We start from the raw sequence: 19,589 nt of genomic DNA on the forward strand, positions 1-19,589 counted from the left end.
ACATGGCTGGGTCATGTCCAGCCTCGCATCCACCAACTCCCCCAGGTCCTTCTCAGCAGGGCTGCTCTCAATCTGTTCATTCCCTCAGCCTGTGTTGATACCAAGGTTTGCCTCAATCCAGGTAGAGCACTTGGTTTTGTTAAACACCATGAAATTTCCATGGACCCACTTCTTGAGCTTGGCCAGGTGCCTTTGTATGTCATCCTATCCTTCAGACAGCAGTTTCTGTAAAGGAATGTACTAGTGTGAGAGGGAATTTGGTATTTGGTTCTGGCACAAAACTCATTGTCGCCAGTAAATTTTTTCACAGTCTTATGTTTTTAAAAGTTTTGCAACGGGAAATCTTTGGAAAGAAGGCTGACAGCTCTTTAAGGTATCTGGAAAGGCTCACCATAGGTCAGGACTATACTATATTGTTACCAGTTATAATCCCTGAAGTCACCATCAAGTAGGACAAGAATGCTGTTTATGAGCTGAGTGTGCTGAGTGCCCTCATATCCCACTGGCTTGGAGTGGAACAGAGGAGCTTTGAGCGTCAGTACAAAATTACTCCATTTTGTAGGATCATCCAAGTAATGCGAATTTCACTGAAATTTAAGAACACAGTGACTTTATTTATAAATCTCATTTATAGACACTGATAAAGAAAATGTAGAGGAGTTTCATTAAGAAAACTTTTGACAGCTAATCTATATAAACTCATATTTTTAACTTAATTTTTTAATAGCTCATTGGTTATGAACCTAACTCCAGGATTTCATTTGAACGATGTTTTACAGCCTCACTTCATTGTTACATGAGAGAAAAGACAAAAGTTAGCTTAAGAAATATCTGGTCATACCTATATTTTATGTGTAAAAGTAAAATCTTTATACCTTTTAAAACCTGCCTTAGAAAACTGTTTAACAAGGTAAACCACAACATTTTTCAATGTTTAGCTGAATCAAAACTGACAGAGGAGTGTAAGTTCAATACTTGAAAATTCTTCATAAAGAATCAGATAATTTGCCTAGAAAAGCCAGTGTAAACTATCTTGCTGACTTCAAAGACTTTGTAGATCAGCCTGAAAATATATAAAAACCTACAGCCAATTCTACAAGTTTTCATCCTTTTTTTTTCAGAAACATGCATACAAAGATTTTTTTTCTCACATAAAAATGTATCTATAGATAGATAGATAGATAGACAGACAGATGCAAAACTTAATTCTTTCAGTTCTCCACTGCCATCCATTTACCCTTATATGTACATGCAACACTTCAATACATGCACACAGCTGCAATTATTCAAGCAATGTCTTTCCTCAGTATTGTGGGATGGTTTAGGTGTTTCATGCAAGCTACACACATAGGGTGTTTTTACAGTAAATGGAATGACATTGGCAATTCCAGAGGTGGAAATTATTTCATCATAACAGAAGTCTCTAAAATGAGCAGGATGAACTAGCAGTTGGAAGAATCTTTCTCACCTCTCCATTTTAGACTTGATATCCTAAGAGAATAATGTCAAACTAAGCTATTATATGTACTGAAATTAGCTAGAACTACTAAACATTGAAAATCTAAAAGAAACCTCTAAAAATTCATGAGGCTTTGAAGAGTGCAATATCATTCAGACAAGAGCTACTTCATGATCTTGTGAACATATATATGACTCTGGAACAAATAGGTAACTTTAGAAATTACTTCAATTTTTCATCCTTGGGAGGACTGATGCATAAAGAAGATAAAATTAACTCCTAAATTAATGTTAGAACTCTAAAGTTGATGGCAACTTTATTTCTGGTACAAGATAACTCAGTCCACATTGTCATTTTAGTGACATCTCTAAAATGAAGGAAATTCTTGATATACGGAAGGTAGACAACCTTTTGAAGGTAGACAGGTAATCTTTCTCTTTAAACACCAAGTTTGAAATACTTCAAATAATCAGTAGGTTGTTTCAGGGAGAATGCAATATAGAAGATTTCTCTAGAACAGCAGATCATTTAAAGAAGAGTGAAAGCTTTTTGGCAAAAATGCATTTTATAGTAATATATTTTCTCCTAATGTATTAAAACTGCATCGGTCTGACCGATCAGTCAGACCACAACTTAAATCCCATGCATCTACTTGCTCAGATTCAGTGGCAGAGACTTACACAGGAATTCAAGAGAAAAAGTGGGATAAGAGAACACCTAAAATGTCTCTGCTGCTTTAAAAAATAGTCTTAAGCAGTACTTTCTATGCAACAAAAGTCAGTTTTGAAAACTGTATTCAGCCTTCACTTGCAGTTACGCATAAGCAGAACTGATTGCCTGTGAGCACTGCCTATGCACTCACTGCAGGAGTTCACGTTTACCTAAATCAGACCCTTAAATTTACTATCCACTTAAATAATATCAAAACATCATCTCAGTGTGGACAAAATCTGGATGATTTTTGTCTCCTCCTAATCCAGAGAACATCCAGGCTTAATCCAGAGAGGCAAATGAAATGGAGATTATGACAAATAAGCTTGGGGAAACAGCTCACTTTTAATTTAAAATATAGTAATCTATATTTATACTGAGCATGTTTCCCAAAGCACAACATCTATGCAGACAACTCTGGCTAGATATGCTGTTTAGATGTGACAATATTATCCTGCTATAGCATGTTCTTCTGCTTTAGTTTAGTTTTGGTTTTTCATTTTCACATGTGTTAAATCAATCATTTAAACAGATCTAGTATGGCAGAATAGCATTGCCAACCTTTGGTGTCTAGGGTATTTTGTGATTCCATTTTCCTGTCTTGATAAAAATCTTCACCAGGCAAATACATGGAATGCCTTAAAAACAGAGCATTGTTTTCTTCCCTTCCCTCGCTCCCTAAAGAATATCACAAAATTATTATTTGCTTTAAAAAAATTAATAGATATAGCAGATGTTCATTATGTAGCAGTGGGGACTTATACTGGAGTCATATACTGCTAAGATTTTAAAGGTAGGTGGTCTATGTTTAATATTCTGTGGACAAAATTTTAATGTACTTGTTTTTGCATAAATATTGTAAAGCAATAATAAATTCCTCTTATTGAATAAATGAAGCTTTTTCAGGAAATATTACTATTATTTAATAATTGTCAGAGACTTGAACAGTCTAATACACTTTCTGACTGCAGTACTGCTTCGAAGGTTGTTTGATATAGGCACTTGTGTAGCCACCTGAAGAATTCTAACTCAGTTTCAAGTGACATTAACAGCTATTGACATATTCGACAGTATTTCAATTTCTTAATGTTTCTCAAAAGAGCATTTACATTTGTTACAAGTGTATTAATATTTGTTAATAAGGCATTTATTTTGTTGCTCTTCAGAATTTGTATTTTTGGCTGTGTATTTATTATCTGTACACTACTGTTCTTCCAACTCTCTGTTTTGTTAATTTTCTTCATCAATAACCCATCCAGAAAAAGGAAGTTCTCCTCCAGCAAACTCTGAAATCCTGAAGAAAAAACATGAAAATCAGATAGTGTATATTTGCCTTATTGAGAAATTCTACCCAGAAGTTCTTAGGGTGACATGGACTAAAGATGGAAAGGAGGTAACAGACAACGTAGTAAGAGGTGACACTTGGCAGTCCACAAAAGAGGATGAATACTCAATTGCCAGTTGGTTAACTGTGCCAGCAGAGAGTGAAGGCAAGAATTACTATTGCAAATATGAGCATGAAGAGAAGAATATTTTACTGGCAACACAAGGTATGTTCCATATATTAAAAATGTAATTTGGTGTTCTATTATAAACATAATTTTTCTTTACAATAAAATTAGAGTAATAATGCTTTTTATTATCAATGAAGACATCTGTGCTCCTAGGCACATTAGCTAAAGTACACAGTTGGAGAAACTCCCAAAAGTTTTCCCAGGAAAAGTAAACAGTCTGCCTGTGTTATGGTCCCCAAGTAAGTATTCCATTGTAACAGAAAAATAATAGTTATTTTAAAGTAGTGAACCTAGTCAGGTATAAACTAGCACAGGTCCAACAGATCTGCACTGAAACATGTCTGTTACTTTCCATATTACAGAAGTTTCTGAAAACAGTATTACCTCTCATAGCTTACAGGTCTAAGTCCCTCTGACATCCCCTGACATTAGTCACAGTTATAAAAAACTAAGAAGTTAAAAATGAGATTACTGAGAACAAGTTTAAAACTATTACTTACCCACAATCCAAAAATAGTAAGTTAATAGCCATATATAAAAATAAGATTTTGTTTTTAATTGTGGAAAGATTGACTATGCAAAGCCAAATCTGAAAGACAATGCAACTTTAAAGAAAAAATAACTTATACTCAATGAAAATTGTTTAAATAATCTATAAGAAAAGTGGTCTAAACTGGTTTAGATTAATCTTCTCTCCATACCCATCTCTGCTTAACTTACTATAAATTAACTTAACTCCAATAAGTGAGAGCATGGCCATAAACAACAATTACGTTTCAACGTTCAAAATATATTCTGACAAAAATATACTTTAAGCTTATTTAGATGGAGGATGTATTTAGAGATGCAATATATATGTCTTTAATGTTTGTGTCAATGCATACAAACAACTAAGAACAAACTCCAATTTGCTACTTCAAGAACAAAAATGATTTATTTTTGAGAAAAAAAACAGCACCAAGATTCCCAGTAGGGAAAGTTAAGATCATACACTCCTCAATATTATTCTTTTATGTTGAACAACCACTAACATATACTAACTGAAGTCTCTTCCAACGTAAATTATTCTGCGTTTCTGATAGCAGTAAGTTGTGAAGGCAAATGGACTTCAGCTTCTTCGCTGACAAGGTCAGGTGGTCAAACTGACTCCTGTTCCAAATAAAAGAGACTTTGCCAAGGAACAGCCTAATGGACACATTCCTGAAAGGGCAAAGACACTTCTCCCACTTATCGCAACAAATACCCAGCCACTTCTTCGAGCATTTCTCCTCTACAAATTTTCTCTGCAAATGAATATCTTGTGAATATCTGCTTTGCAGACTCATCTTAAGGCTCCATTTTTTTATTTAATTCTAACCTCCCATTTTCCCATTACTTGTTCCTGTATAGCCTCTTTTTTCCCCTATTTCTCAATTAATGTTTGTTAAAATTAAAGAAAAGCCTAACTGAGGCATTTAAACTCTCTTTCCATTAGATTTTGTGAAGACTGGTCCTCAGGAAGAGGACTGCAGAACAGTTTTTAATAGAGGTAATTTAATGTGTTAAAAGATGGGAAAGTGATTCATGTCATGCAACAGTTAGATATTGCTACATATGATCTGAACATCACAATAATTATATTTTTTAGTAGTATGCAGGAAATCTTTCAAGTCTGGGGTCAGCAACTCAAAAGCTTTCAGCACTACTCTGAACTAACTTCTTATAAGGGGCTCTCCTACCTTTATCAGGTAGCTTTATTAAGATGCAACAGATGCTGTTTGGGCTACTAGATTATTAGCCTGCATTAAGCACCACCAAGTTTTTAAGCACTTGGAGTAGTTAAACACTTCAGCTGATGCTACATCAGCCTAGCAATTGCCCAGAACTTTGGACAAATAATTTTTTTTTGCTTGAATGGTATTTAGGAAGAATAATGAACAGTTGTCTTTAATAAATACAACATAAAAAGATTTAAACAAACATCGTACTAAGTGCTGAAAACACTAGAGTTATGCTCTTTTCTTTACAAGGAAGAATAACCCAGTGACACTGAGAGTCAGTTTAGTGCTAAGAAGACCACTAGGTCTGGAACTCATTAGCAGTGCAAACTCATTTAAAGAACAGAATAGATTTTGTATGTGTTTATGCTGTGCACTGGTGTCAATGTAATTGCAGCAGTAAACTGACTGCATTGTTCAATTTCTATCCATTTTTTAGGATGCTATACAATGTTGACATTAAACAAGACTTTTCTGTCTTCTATTTGTTACAGATCAGTTAATGCACAGGACAGCATATTTAGTATATATCATCCTTCTTCTGAAGAGCTCCATGTACAATATTATCATACTCTTCTTCATCTATAGAATGTGGGCTTTAACCAAACACCAAGGAAAGAAAGCATAAATACTGTTTTAAGAAAGGGCTACAAATTGATCTTCAATTTACTTTGCCATATGCTTATTTATATAGAATCTCCTGCTCTCGGTGTTAGATGTAACAGCAAAAAAAAAAAAAAAAATTCCAAAATAATTTTCCGGTATTAGTGCATAAAGGCTCATTTTGCTTTACTGCCAGTGTTTCTATATCAGTCTGCTTTTCTTAATTTTTTTTTTTTCATATTGAATAAAGATAGGCAATAGGAACAATGCATTTTAATCCAAGTCTATATTTCAAAACGAAGAAGGTAGCCATGTCAGAAGTAGCTATGCATCCAGAAGCTTAGGGGTATAACAGGGCTTTTGATATATAAAGCATAGATGTGTTTTGTCACTGCATTTAAGGCTTAATTAGGCACATTCCTGTGCAGTAAATACGCAGTTAGGTTAATTTTTACTTTCAGTGACTTGTTGCAACTCTCATGTACCCAACAAATCAAGAATTAATTATTCTGAAGTGGTATATTGTAAGAGACAATTAAACAAAACTTTAAAAAGTGAACAAAAGAATTTTGAATGAAGAAGTCAGATGAGAATAAAAGCAATTCTAAGGTGCACACATGCAGAAATTTAAGAAATCCACCAGCGACACAGTCTGAAAATCTGCATGTTGTAATTTAAAAAAACTATCACATGATCATGAGCATCACCTTGTTTAAAGACACCTTTTAAAACTGAGCAAAACTGCCAATATGAAGCTCTAATTTTCACAAAGGAAGAAAAATCCTTCAAGACTTTGAACTCTTAATCTCCCAGTTCCACACATCAATTCCTTTCAAATTTATGTGGAAAAATAGGAAGTAGACATATTAGGATAAATCACTTGCTTGGTTTTGGGCAAAACACTGCCCTAGGTTTTGGAGATATACCCCTGCAGCATTTACATTCACTGTGTCTGTAATGATGATGGTAATAAAAGCTTTCCTCCAGCTGTCTTTATGAGGCCTGTGTTTGTTCTCCAGCATTTCCACAGCCTGTACAAAGATGTCTAGAAAGCCTGATTAATTTCTCTGTTCATATAAATTTCTCAGAAAATCAAAGGTCCTTAAAACATCACTTTTCTGCATTTCAATGTGTTAATAGGAACACTTTTACATAGAACAATAAATACTAGTTTGCTACATCTTTTCTTTTATAAAACAGAAAGCTAATCTTTTTAAAATAGCTACACCATACCAAGGGAAAATGTTATTACAACATGACTACCTCCTAGGGCTCATGCCATCGTAAGGGAAAGAAACATACGAGGCTGAGTTCTAACAACCACAGCTATTTTACTAATGGCATACCTTACAAGCTATGTTAGAATTTGAATATTGCAGCCAAAGCAACTAATTACTGCCTTCAATGTCATGTTGCTCTTCAACGTGAAGAAAGTTGTGATTTGTAGTCTTCAGTCAAACTCTGAGAAATATCTGGGATCTCATGCTATTATTTATTAAGGTTTGGTTCCAATCAAAATGAAAAAAAAAAAAAAAAACAGCCACAAAGGTATTTTTGGAATGCAGTAACTGTAGATTTCAGTAGCATCATGGATTTTACGTGGATATTACATGGATCTCCTCTGTCTCTGCTAGACTAATGTTTGACTGCATTAAGGAACCAAGATCTCTCATTATATAATCCCTGAATCCACTCTTGTGTCTCATACACAAAACTGAAATATATTGTCCATGCAGTTCAGAAAAACAGAGAGAAAACACAGCAAACCCCTTGCCTACATGCAACCCTAAACCATCACTTTGCAGTTTCAGGGGTTTTTCAAATGCTTGGTTGCAGGTTTTACACCTTCCAACAGCTCTCATGTCCCTTAAGTTTGTTTATACAAACATAAACTGCTCCTACTAAGATTTTAATTCTTATTTATTTAGCTCAAAGAGGAAAAGTCGATTTTTAAGGCTTCTGGGTGCTGGGGCATTTGTTTACAGGAAGGTTTTGTTATGTAGTGGAAAAACCCTATAAACTGAACAAGTCACAACTGGTTCAGAGGAGGTGGGCTGTGATGAGAATGGTGATTAGCTGAGGACAGTTAGACCACAGCCTTTTAACACAGTAGGCTTCTGAACCATTTCCTTTTAATACAAATAAAGAGTTACAAAAAACACATGCCTAAGTTACTTGTGAATACCACAGTGAAACTCACTGTTTGATACATCCTGATCTAACTGCATGTTTGTGATACAAAGGGACTATTGCTACCCCACTAACTCTGGTGCTGCAGGATGTCTGCAGGACTTGCAGTCCTAAGTGCAGGACAGAGTTAGATGTTATCTATTAAATGTAAACTTCCCTTGTTGGGACTTTGCTAAAACTTGAAAGACATGACTTCTCAAGTACTTATCTAACACAACTGATTCTCAGCGATTTCAAGCTTCTACAAGTATGAGCACTACTACAGCTGCTCTACTGTTATAGAGTTGCAGAATTAATGTAATACTACAAAAATGGTTACAGGCAATCTGGTGCTTCCAAAAAAGAAGAAAAGGTAGAACACAATCAACTTTTGCCATGAGAGTACAAAGAAGTCATCAGCACAAATGAATTTATTTGTGCAAAGGTATTTGCATATTCTTTATCATGTTAGAATAATTTTGTGTCCTATATGGTACAATTACTTACACATGCTTGAGAATAATGAATTCTCAACAATCAAAACAACCTACAACAGGTAATACAGAAACCCTCTCATGCATTCTTCTCACATGTAGCTGTAAAAGAGAAAGATTTACATAAGGATGATTGCAGTTTGCCAACAGCTAATATCTGTTGATACTAGGTACCAACACCAATAAATTTTAAGAGAGATTCAAATTGTAGACTATTCAATTGTAGTTTGGGATTTCTGAAACTGCTAGAGAAGCAACATACACTTAGAAAGTGATGCGAAAACAAAAAATCTCAGAGGAATAGTCTAAGCAATTGTATCTCTGCACCTATAGATAGTTACAGGGAAATAAATCAAATTACAATTAACAAGTACTTGTCAAGTTTTAACTAATGAGTCCAAACTGTCATTAAATATAGTTCTACAACAGATAACTTTTACTTCTTTGCATTACCAGTTTCCTCATAAGGTACATGAGAACACAATTTCCAGTAACATCCTAGTTCCTGAGATTAACCTCAGGATCCACAGAATACATTTCGGACAAGTATTTTCATACCACCAGGGAGCCAATCTAGTACACGTATGTCAAGAAGATGCCTCGTTGTGAGATACTACAGCATATGGGAATCATTCTGTTTGTTTTCTAATTAATAAACTCTCTTAGCAGCTCCACTAGCAGATCCCAAAAACTTCTCCCAAAGATTTTCTTTTACAGAAGTGTAGATGAATAAAAATGACATTCAAACCAACAAACATGTGGTGGGGAGCTCAAATATGTGAAAATAGGGGGGCTCAAAAAGGAAAGGTGACCCACTGTTCCAAATGAGCACCAGAAGATTTCAAATCAGAAGCTTCAGCTTCTAAAGAAAATTTCATTCTTATGCCAGTTGGAGCTTTGCCATTTGTGGAAAAATGAGTGCATTAGGCAAGATAATCCTGAAAATAAATGAAGCATTTCCCAAAATGAGGAAATTATCTCTACACAGAACCAAAATACACTACAAAAAGATACAGGTCTCTGCTGTGACAAAGTACTCAGAGGCCTCCCCCAAAAAAAGCTTAGATGGTCACAGGACTATGTGTCCTGTGACTATGTGTCCTGACTATGTGTCCAGAGACAGCTCCTGTATGAGGCACTGCCTTGCAGGAACGTGGCTTAATGAATTAATAACTTCAGGGAGATTTTTCCTTTCCCCTTCTAGAATAGCATAACTAGCAATCATTTTGAGGCTCAAATTGTAAAATAACAGTAGGAATAAACTTCTTCCAGAACATTTTTGAACTTGGAGAATGATTAGTCAGCAACCAAGATTACATATCTCGTGCCTTCACATTTAATATGAAGTCTCTAAGTCTCTAACCTTTCATATACTTTAATGTAATTTCATTTCTCATACCCATAAAGGGTGAATGAACCAACACTTTTTACTTCACAGCTACAGCAGACTAGCAGAAAGAAAGTGCTCAAGCTGTCACTGAGGCCCAAGCAGCAGCTTCTCAAAGTCAGAACAATGGTGGTCACAGGCCCCTTGCCACCACACGGAATATGAGGCATAATACCTGAATTCACATACAACATTAACCTGGTTAAACTGTAATGAACAACAGTTTGTTCAACTCATGCGTGTGGATAGGTAAGAAAAGAAGGAGTAGAAGGAGGGAGAATCGGAAACATTTCTACCTTCAAGTACAGTCACAAATATAGGAACAAAAGGAGAACATTTTCAAAATTAACATACAGTTTTTCAAAATCTTCTGAATCTTCAAGTTTGACTGCTACACCCACAGTAAAAGGCTGGGCCTCATCTTAAAAATGTGAACAGCTTATGTCCTGTAGTTTCAATTTTCTTTTTTGGTGAAAGCACTGTTTCCACCAGGAGGCCTTATTAAACTGGCAATCAAAACCAGATCACTGATTATGTTTAACTAAAATACGTCTTTTTCCTTTTGAGTCATTAGCTTTTTAGTCTACAGTATTCCCAGGGATCATGCCACTGTATAAAATTTCAAGAATCTCCACACAGGAAAGACTGACTGTACCTGGAGCTTCAGCATCCTGACCAGTAAGTAGGTTATTTAATTCATAATCTGTACTATGGTAATCCAAGTTTTTCCCCTTCCATTTTCTGTGTCAAAAACAGACCTTAATTTGCAGAGCACTGGGATTGCACAGCATTATTCTTTTCATTGTCCTGATGCCTCGTCACCCCAAGGCAGAGCTTCAAGACCCTTACACCAAGACACTGCACTGTTTCTTGCTATTTTATCAAGTTCTAACTCCTCTTGAGAAAGCTTTTAACATCTATCTTGAATATACTTGAATACACAATGAATATCTTGAATAGGTACAGAGCATACCTGCTCATCTTCACATAAGTTTGCAAAATAAATGCAAGCAAACCCCTCAGTGCAAGGAAAAACACATAGAATTTGCACATGGGCTTACAAAGGCTATGAAAGGTTATGAATACTTCTGCCCCAGGGCTGACAATTCTATTTCTGCAGGCCTCTACTTCTTGGGAAAAAAAAAAAACACTTCCTTCAGAAAGCTTTGGGAATGGCCATTCTCTAAGCTCTGACATACTCCTTTAGACAAATTTAAGGACAGAGCAACAGCCAGACCGCATATTCATTCTGAATGTGCTTTCTGAATTAAAGATTTGGCAGGAATAAAAATCCTTCCTTCAGCAAAGGTCTTCCAGTGAAATCCTGGGTCAGAAAGCAAAGGGCTGTCAGGTTTCAGGAGTCAAATAAGTAGCATCTCCAACACCATAGCAAGAGAGACAGCTGAGACACATTAGCTCTCCACAGGACTCAGACCAATAGTTTCTACCCAACACCATTAAGAGTGGTAAGAAACCTCGGTGAACTGTCAAAGTGAATATTGCTAAGGCATGAGACAGTGCTGTCAAAAAAACCCAGTCAGAAGCTGGTAATGCAGCAATTAAACTGAGAAAAATATCAGCTTTTATAACTCTAAAAGGTTCCAAAGGATACATTTAGTGTCCAGTGGTTCTTCCAAATCTAAAGGCACAACATTCCTGACTGCAACTCACCAGTCACTCCTATACAAAGAAGGGAAACCTGATCCCCTCCAGCTAAGGACAGGACCATAGAGGACATGCAATAAGACACAAATAGCTGCTGCATGTTTGAAAGGGGCCACGTTTCTATTGTAGAGGCCCCACTTCTATAATGCTTCACTGAAAGCTGTTCAAGCCATGTATTCATCAAACCCAGAACTGTTAAGGCCAGCTGCTTCTTCCTGCAATATGGGCTTTTTTTTTTAATTGCCTCACAGCAAATTCCATTACCATTCCTGCCATGAATCTCTAGGGAAAATGTTGTCTGGTTACCCTACTACACCACGTTCCAGTAAGCTCAATGGGCATTACTCTGGGTTAATATGTGGATTATTCAAGACAAAGTAATAAGAAATTTAACAGTCTGCAAATGTAGAGACAAAGCACAGCCTTGGAACATGTGTAAAAGCAACTCGGCTGAATGTTTTCACCACAGGGGTGTCAGAACACAGTTGATCCCATATTTCTGCTCTGTAGATGGCTCTCTGGTACAATATTTACTATTGGGAGGGTGACTAGGGGAAGCGCAGACCCTAGGTACCTGGGTTAGGTGCTCAGGATTTATGTGCACAGCCTGGAAAGACTCCAAGTTCCTCTCCTATGTACTTCAGAAGGAAAATTGGTTGTCTGAGAGTGAGATGTGACAAAGCCAGTGCTCAGACCAAGGAGCACTAAAAGAGAACCTAAAAGAGAGCTTCCAGACCCATTCCCTGGCTTTCAGACTGACACAGGACTTCCGTCCAGCATAACTCTCACATTATGGAGAAGTCTCTCTGGAGAATGGATCTTTAATCTTTTGTGTTCCTGATAATCTTCATTTCAGCATTTATGTCTGGTTGTGTTTTCCCTTCTGATGAGCCCTTGCCACATTTCTCATCTACCCAGAGAGTGCTCTCTGCTGGGAGCCAAGGAGGTAGGAAACCCTGCCACTAACTCCACAGAGCACCACTAACTCCACAGTTAAAATATATTTGGTATAGGTGTCAGGGTTCTGGGAGTTGGGTACTGTAAGAGGCTCACGGTGATGAGAGGCTGGAGCTTCATCTCACAATATTTTTTGTTCTCATATTTGTCACTCTGCAATCACTTTTGACTTTTGAGTCTTCCCTGCTTCAATAAAAATTTTCATGGGTTTTAAAGGACTACTGCAACAAAAACAACAGATATAATAGACTTCCTACTACATTGTTAGCTATTATGGGTTTAGGCTTTTTAGAGAATTTTTCCCATTGCCATCGTGAAGAAGCAGGAGGGGGCTCCTCGGGGATGGATGGTCGGTGATAGAGTTAAAGGGAAGTGGCTGAAAGCCTTGGCATACTAATGAAATCCTTTTGACGAGGGGACTAGGGGTTTGGCAGGGTTTTTTTTAGCTGGTGGGGTTTTTTGTCTTCCGTTCTGAGACCAGGAGCTGTCGCGTCGTGTGCCGCCGGGAGCCGTGTACTTTCACCGGCTCTTTTTCTACGCAGCAGCTCAGCTCGAGTTCTACCTGCTCCCCTGCCTGCGCCCGCTGCTGGCGAGAGCATTCCTTCCCCCGGCGGACTCAGACTTTTCAGCAACGGCCAGCATTGAGAACCCCCGCCACCAGCCTGAGTTTGCAGTAACCTTTTGAAAGACAGAGCACCCTCTGTTATCCTTCGTGCCGGCGCCAGCCCGCGCAGCGCGGGCAGCTCCGCGCTCGCATCCCAACGTCGCTGCCGGTCGGGGTCAGCGCCCCCTGCCGGCAGCATTCATAATTACACCCAGAGAGTGAAAGTGTTCAGCGGGTTGGAAACTTGTGTTACTGTATTGTTGTTTGTTCTGATCTATTCTATCTATTTTTCTAGTAAAGAACTGTTATTCCTTTTTCTAAATTTTTGTCTTTAATCCTCATAATTTCAAAGTTACAATAATTTGGAGAGAGGAGTCTTCTTTTTATTCCAGAAGGGTTTCTGCCTTCCTTGGCAGACATTTATCTTTCAAAGATATTACCTTAATTATTAAGGTATTGCCTCAATCTTCCTGATAAACTGAGACTCCCTGAATTCCACAGAATAAATGCTCTTGACAGCATGAACTTGCTCTATTTTAATACATTAATTGGAGGGTAGCTAAAATAGACTGCAAGTATGATCACAAGTTAGATGTATAGAATTCTAACAGTAGACGCCTCATTTCAAATTGAAAAATACTCTAGCTATAACTTACTTATCCACAGGGTAAACATTCTGTTTTGCATGAGAAGGTGCTAGCATGTAACAATTCAGAGAGAGAGGTACTCAGGCTCTCTAAACTATCATTAGAAGTGTTATTTAATAAAACTAGCATTATAAGGGGAGTATATTATAGGAAATCTTACATCACTTGAGATGGCAGGAACACTGGGTGCTGTAGCTTTGAACAGGCCTCTGATCCACATGCATCATGCTGGACAGACCATGTCAATAGGTGAGATTCTTCCTTTTTATTTGATAATTTGAGTTATCTTATAATTTTCTTATAGGACAATAGCTCTATTCATTAAGGATGTTCACAGAAGAATTTCTTACTGTGTTTATAGATTAAACCACAGCCATGGAAGTGGCGTAACCTCTGCTACCAAGTGGGAGCTTGCCTGCAAGCTACTAACTTACAATGAGCTGGCTGAGTTCATCCTGCAGTTAGGGAACCTGTGCAGCACACAGAGCCTGAGGCCATTTTGTATATGTAGGATAGGCCTGCATCTGCTGAGGTTAAGAGTTATATAGACCAGTGTCAAGGTTTTGCATGGGAGGCATTTAGGGAAGTGATGCAAAGCTTCCAGCCACTGGAAAGCTGGACATGCCTCTGCAAAAAACACACTAAAGATGAAAGAAACCTGGGAACTTCCTTTTTTCATTCTGGCCTGGGAACAGGTAACAAGGCTGGCCTGGCCCCTGGCTGGGCTAGGCCGGGCAGGCTTAGCCCCAGAAGCTGCCAGGCAGGGGGACGGGAGACTGCAGGGGCCCTGACCAAAGCAGAGCTGGGCCGAGGCTGTTAATGTCTTGCCGCCAGGTCCCCTCCCCGCAGCGCAGCCACCACACGAGATCATGCAGCTGAGACCACAGGCAGCCCTGCAGCCCATGCAGAGTGGCCCTGTGGCTGGAATTGAATGCAGAGAAAACCAAAGACCAGCCACGCAGCCAATATTGACCAGGCCCAGCCACAGTTCCCGCCACAAGCACCGAGTGGCCATCTGCAAGCCCTGGCGAGATGTTAACTCTTTCAGTGTTTCAATCCGCCCTCGAGTGAGAGAAAGGAACAAGATAAAGTATGTAAAGGAGCAACATGAAGACATTGAGGTCAGTGAAGAAGAAGTCAAGTCCTAGATGGGAGGGATGAGGGAATGCCTTAAACTTGGGGCTGAAATCTTCTTGTAATAGCTATGGAGAAAGACTTTTCTTCCCTATAACGCATAAAGGTATGGGGAGATGAAAATATTCAAATTGATATTGAGCAACGACCTCCATGCCAAAGTAAGCAGATGATAAAATAGTTGTAATCTATGAGAAGTTTGACCAGAGAGAGAGACAGAAAAGTGATGAGACCCTGTTCCCCCAGGGAGAGAATAAGAAGACCTCTGTTCTGAGATGAAGATGATTTTAGAGATAGATAATGAGAACTTTTGCCTTTGAACAGCTCATCTTTAAAACAGTACTTCATAAGTTGACATGGCCCATAAATACAGGTGTGGGAAAAGCTTGTGGAAAATGGGAGGGACTTCATGATTGCAGATTTCCCCAGGCAGCTGCTATTTGTGACAAAACTGAGAGCTATGAGAGAACTTTTATTTCCTTGTGGAGAAGTCTCCATAACATTAACAAAAGGGACTTGTCTCCCTAATTGAACTGAAGAAAGACTATTTTAGAGGTGGTAAACTGACTGAAATTTTAGGGTTTGTTTCTTTACATTGTCAATGGAAAGAAAAGGTTGTGGGGGGAGGAGAAGTGTTCTGAAGCTTTTGTCCTGATTTTCATTACTCTCTTAGTTACTATTAATAAATTTTTCTTTATACCCTTCTAATGTTTTGAGCCTGCTTTGCCTTTTTCCTAATCCTATCTCACAGCAAGAAGTGAGTGCATTGGCGATTGGCCAGCACTGAACCCACTATACTCATTGGTGCATTGGCCGGGAAATCTCAAAATTGGTGACATTTCAAATTGGCGAACTGAAACCACTACCACTCCACAATGCATGGGGGTTTCTGGTCAGGATCATTACATTCTACATGTTGATTCACATGGAGCTTACCTTTCCCTAAGACATTGGAGACTGTATGAAGAATATTATGTGCTTCTCAGGCTTCAAGTACAAGGTGCAATAGAGTAGACATGGTCTGTTCAAGATCACTAGCTCCTCAAATAAAATATCTTCTGCAAGGTTATCAACATCCTCTCCCAAACCACCAGTGACCTCCTGCCATAAACAAAAACCTGCAACTATATTTTTTAAATAATTATTTTCTATGGGTACAGTGCTCTTTGCTAGATGTGTATTTTACCCACTAACAGGAAAGAGCTCACCCTATTTACATCCTTCTGATACTACAGACAGGTTTACACCCCCCACTGGAATTACTGATTCTCAGGGTAAGCCTGTAAGTTTTAAGTCAATAGTCCTAATGTTGTATTATGGAGGAACATAAGAAAACATTCAGCAGGCACTGAACTGCAGAGACTAACATGAACAAACCAAGCGTAAGAGTGATTTCTGTTTACAAACTGCAGAAAGGAAGTAGTCTCATGCCTCTTCACATGGGACAGGTGAGGCTGTGAATCTTTCCTCTGCCACCATAACCCTGGGATGCACTTATCTCTTCATCTCCTCACAATGGAAGAAGCCACTTCAAAAAGTAGCAGACAGACAAATAAAAACCAGCCAGTGCTACACATCCTTAAAACAGTTTAATAGATATTCCTCTAACACATCACATACCGCAGTATTAACAGTGTCAAATCACAAATAGAGGGTACTTCCTTGGTGTTTTAAAGTTACATTTTATCAGGGACAACTGCATCAAGCCCATTATAACAAAGCAGGGAAGCTCTCTGCTACAAGGCTCTACCCTTAAAATACCCCCTTGCCCATGCCTCAAAGCAGAGCATCTCTTCCAGTCTTCATAGCAAGCCATACCAGCACCAATTCAAGGCAGAATCCAGATTCTGTTTCTCAAACCATATTTGTCACTGTGACAACTGATTTTCTGCTTCAGCCGGATAGCCAAATCAGAGTCGACAGACTAGCTAATATACTAAAAAGATTGATGTCTCAAGGTATTTTTGGATGCATGGCAGGGGAAGGCAGGGTAGGTTAGACCTTGCCCTGGTAAGACAGTGAACTAACCCCCACCACCCACCCCTAGAGCCTGTATCCTAGCTCCACCTGTCTGCTGGTCATCAGCACACAGGAGGCAGTGCTCCACTCTTGCCTAACCCAGCTTCTGAGTGGTCAAATGACCAGAAGTTCCACCTGTGGGGAAGGCCCAGGAAGGCCAAGGGGTATTTAAGGCTTAAAATGAGGCCAGTGCACCCTTTGATCCTACCTTCCTCTTGGAATTTGTGTATGAATGTTGCTGGAACATAGGAGTTGGCTTTTCTGTGTCTTTCATATGTGTGCTTTTCTATATATTTCCTGACTTTCTTCTTTCCAATTCCCTCTTCTTGAAACATTTTGAGTAACTTAACATTGAACGGGTTTAAAATCTGCTAACTTGAATGGGCCAAATTAATGCTTTGAGCAGTGTTTAATGTTGATTGGATGTTGTACTAAATCTTTTGCCAAAATTCCCTGACTTCTTACAGTTTGCCAGTAAACATATGTCTTGTTTTGACCTTTTGAGAATATCTGGTTGGTGTTTCTCCCATGCATCTAACCCAGGGTACATGAACCACTATATAGTCCTTTTTTTAGAGCCTTACACACAGGTGCTTACACAGATACAACAGAGGAGGAAAAGAGTGCACTGGCTGCCCTATGCCCAGTCTGGACTATAGAGCCTGGCAGAATACACTTAAAGCAACCCCTGAAGCTATATAAGATTCACCATCAGCTCTCCATTGTACTTCCTAATGCATTTACTACCAGCTTCAACAGAAAGCACCAATCCTGATATAAAGTAGACCTGAAAGACACAAAAAAATTCAGAATCAACTGGTCCTAGACACTCCAAATCCATTAAAAGCAATGACAGTGCCACTTCAAACATGATAGGAAAGTCCATCTCTATTGGTCAATCATCATTATATGAGACATTTCTAAAATGAAAAATAACAAACATTATTTCTACAAGAAGATGGTAAGTGAGCCAAGTGGGTAAGTCTCTGCTGGACCTGCTGTTTGAAAACAGTGAAGGACTGGTGGGTGATGTGACAGCTAGAGACCACCTTGTGCACAGTGATCGTAAAATTATATACAGTTTTCATTAATTGGAGAAGTAAGGAAAGGGATCAGCAGAAATGCTGCCTTGGACTTCTGGAGGGCACACTTCAGCCAGTTTGGACACTGGTTGACATAGTCCATTGGAAGGCAGTCCTGAGAAAGCAAAGGGGTCCAGAAAGGCTGAACATTTTTCCAGAAGGAAACCTTAAAGGCACAAGACCAGGCTATCCCCCATGTACTGAAAGATAAGCCATGAAAAAAATACTGTCCTGGCTTAAAAAAGAGCATTGGCTGGAACTCAGGAAGATGGCTCAACAACTCATGAAGAGTACAAGGATACAGGAAGAACATTAGAAGGGTCAAAGCCCAAGTAGAACTTTATCTGGCTTCTGTCATAAAAGACTACAAAAGATGTTTTCACAAATACACCAGCAACAAAGAAGGGCTAAGGAGAATCTCCCTCCCTTACTGGATGGTAGGAGGAAACATAGTTAAAAAGGATGAGATACTTAATACCTTTTTTCTCTGAGTCTTTAATAGCAAGATCCATTGTTCTCCAGGTACCCTGCCCCTCAAGCTGGAAGACAGGAACAGAAGCATGGCAGGAGCAGAATAAATCTCCCATAATTCAGGAGGAAATGGTCAGCGACCTGCTATGCCACTTAGGCATTTGTGAGTCTATGGAGCTGGATGAGATCCACTCAAGGGTACTGAGGTGTGGAAGCCGGTGGGCCAACAGGGAAAGAGTCAACCACATTCCCCTGGAGGGAAAACCCCTCAAGCAATAACCGCTGTTGTTAGGGTGAGGAAAAAGGCTTCCCCCAGCCTGCCTTGCTGCAACATGCAGATTCAGTGTATCCCATTGGCCCTTCCCCATCACTGTGCCCTCATCCAATTGGCCCTGGTGTTCTGCCTCACCTCTCAAAATCCTTATACAAACCCCTGCATTCCCTGCCTGACCGGGTCTTTGTCCCTGGATCCCTTTGAGGAAGAAGTTGAATAAAGCTCTCCTTGGAACCCCGCGACAATGAGTTATTTTTCCCAGTCTCATGCAGCTCCGGAGTGCCTGGCTCGGGCGCTCCTTCTTGGTGGGACCGGGGTTTGTCGCGATTCCCGGGCACTTCTGCTGCCGCGCACCAGGGCGGGCTGGCCGCGTTCTGCCATCAGTGTGAGGGAGAGGCGAAGGAATTGTCCACTTCGTCCGCGTGGACGGCTGGAATGCTTTAATGGCCGCGGGAGCAGCGGTGGAGAAGCTGTGAACCGCCCCCAACTCCGCGTGGACAAAAATGGCCCTGGGACCGGGGAGGCGTGGGATGTTATAGGGGGTGTGACAAGGAGGGCAGAAGCCCTCCCGCCCAATGGGGACAGGCACCGTGGCAGTGACGTGGACCATGGTGACCAACAGGAACGCGGCAGGGGTGGACA

General features: G+C 39.3%; 1 protein-coding gene across 1 annotated transcript in view; it reads left to right on the forward strand.

Annotated features, from left to right (window-relative positions):
• Nucleotides 1-13,401, forward strand: part of LOC128805158 (uncharacterized) — a 29,141-nt gene extending 15,740 nt beyond the window's left edge. The window contains exons 4-8 of the mRNA XM_053973709.1: nucleotides 3,430-3,720; nucleotides 5,159-5,212; nucleotides 5,936-6,032; nucleotides 12,011-12,084; nucleotides 13,193-13,401. Coding sequence (XP_053829684.1) covers nucleotides 3,430-3,720; nucleotides 5,159-5,212; nucleotides 5,936-6,032; nucleotides 12,011-12,084; nucleotides 13,193-13,401 — 725 coding nt within the window. The remainder of the gene's footprint in view (nucleotides 1-3,429; nucleotides 3,721-5,158; nucleotides 5,213-5,935; nucleotides 6,033-12,010; nucleotides 12,085-13,192) is intronic.
• The last annotated feature ends 6,188 nt before the right edge of the window (nucleotides 13,402-19,589 follow it).

The sequence above is a fragment of the Vidua macroura genome, chromosome 1, assembly GCF_024509145.1.
Source record: "Vidua macroura isolate BioBank_ID:100142 chromosome 1, ASM2450914v1, whole genome shotgun sequence".
NCBI classification, from domain to species: domain Eukaryota; kingdom Metazoa; phylum Chordata; class Aves; order Passeriformes; family Viduidae; genus Vidua; species Vidua macroura.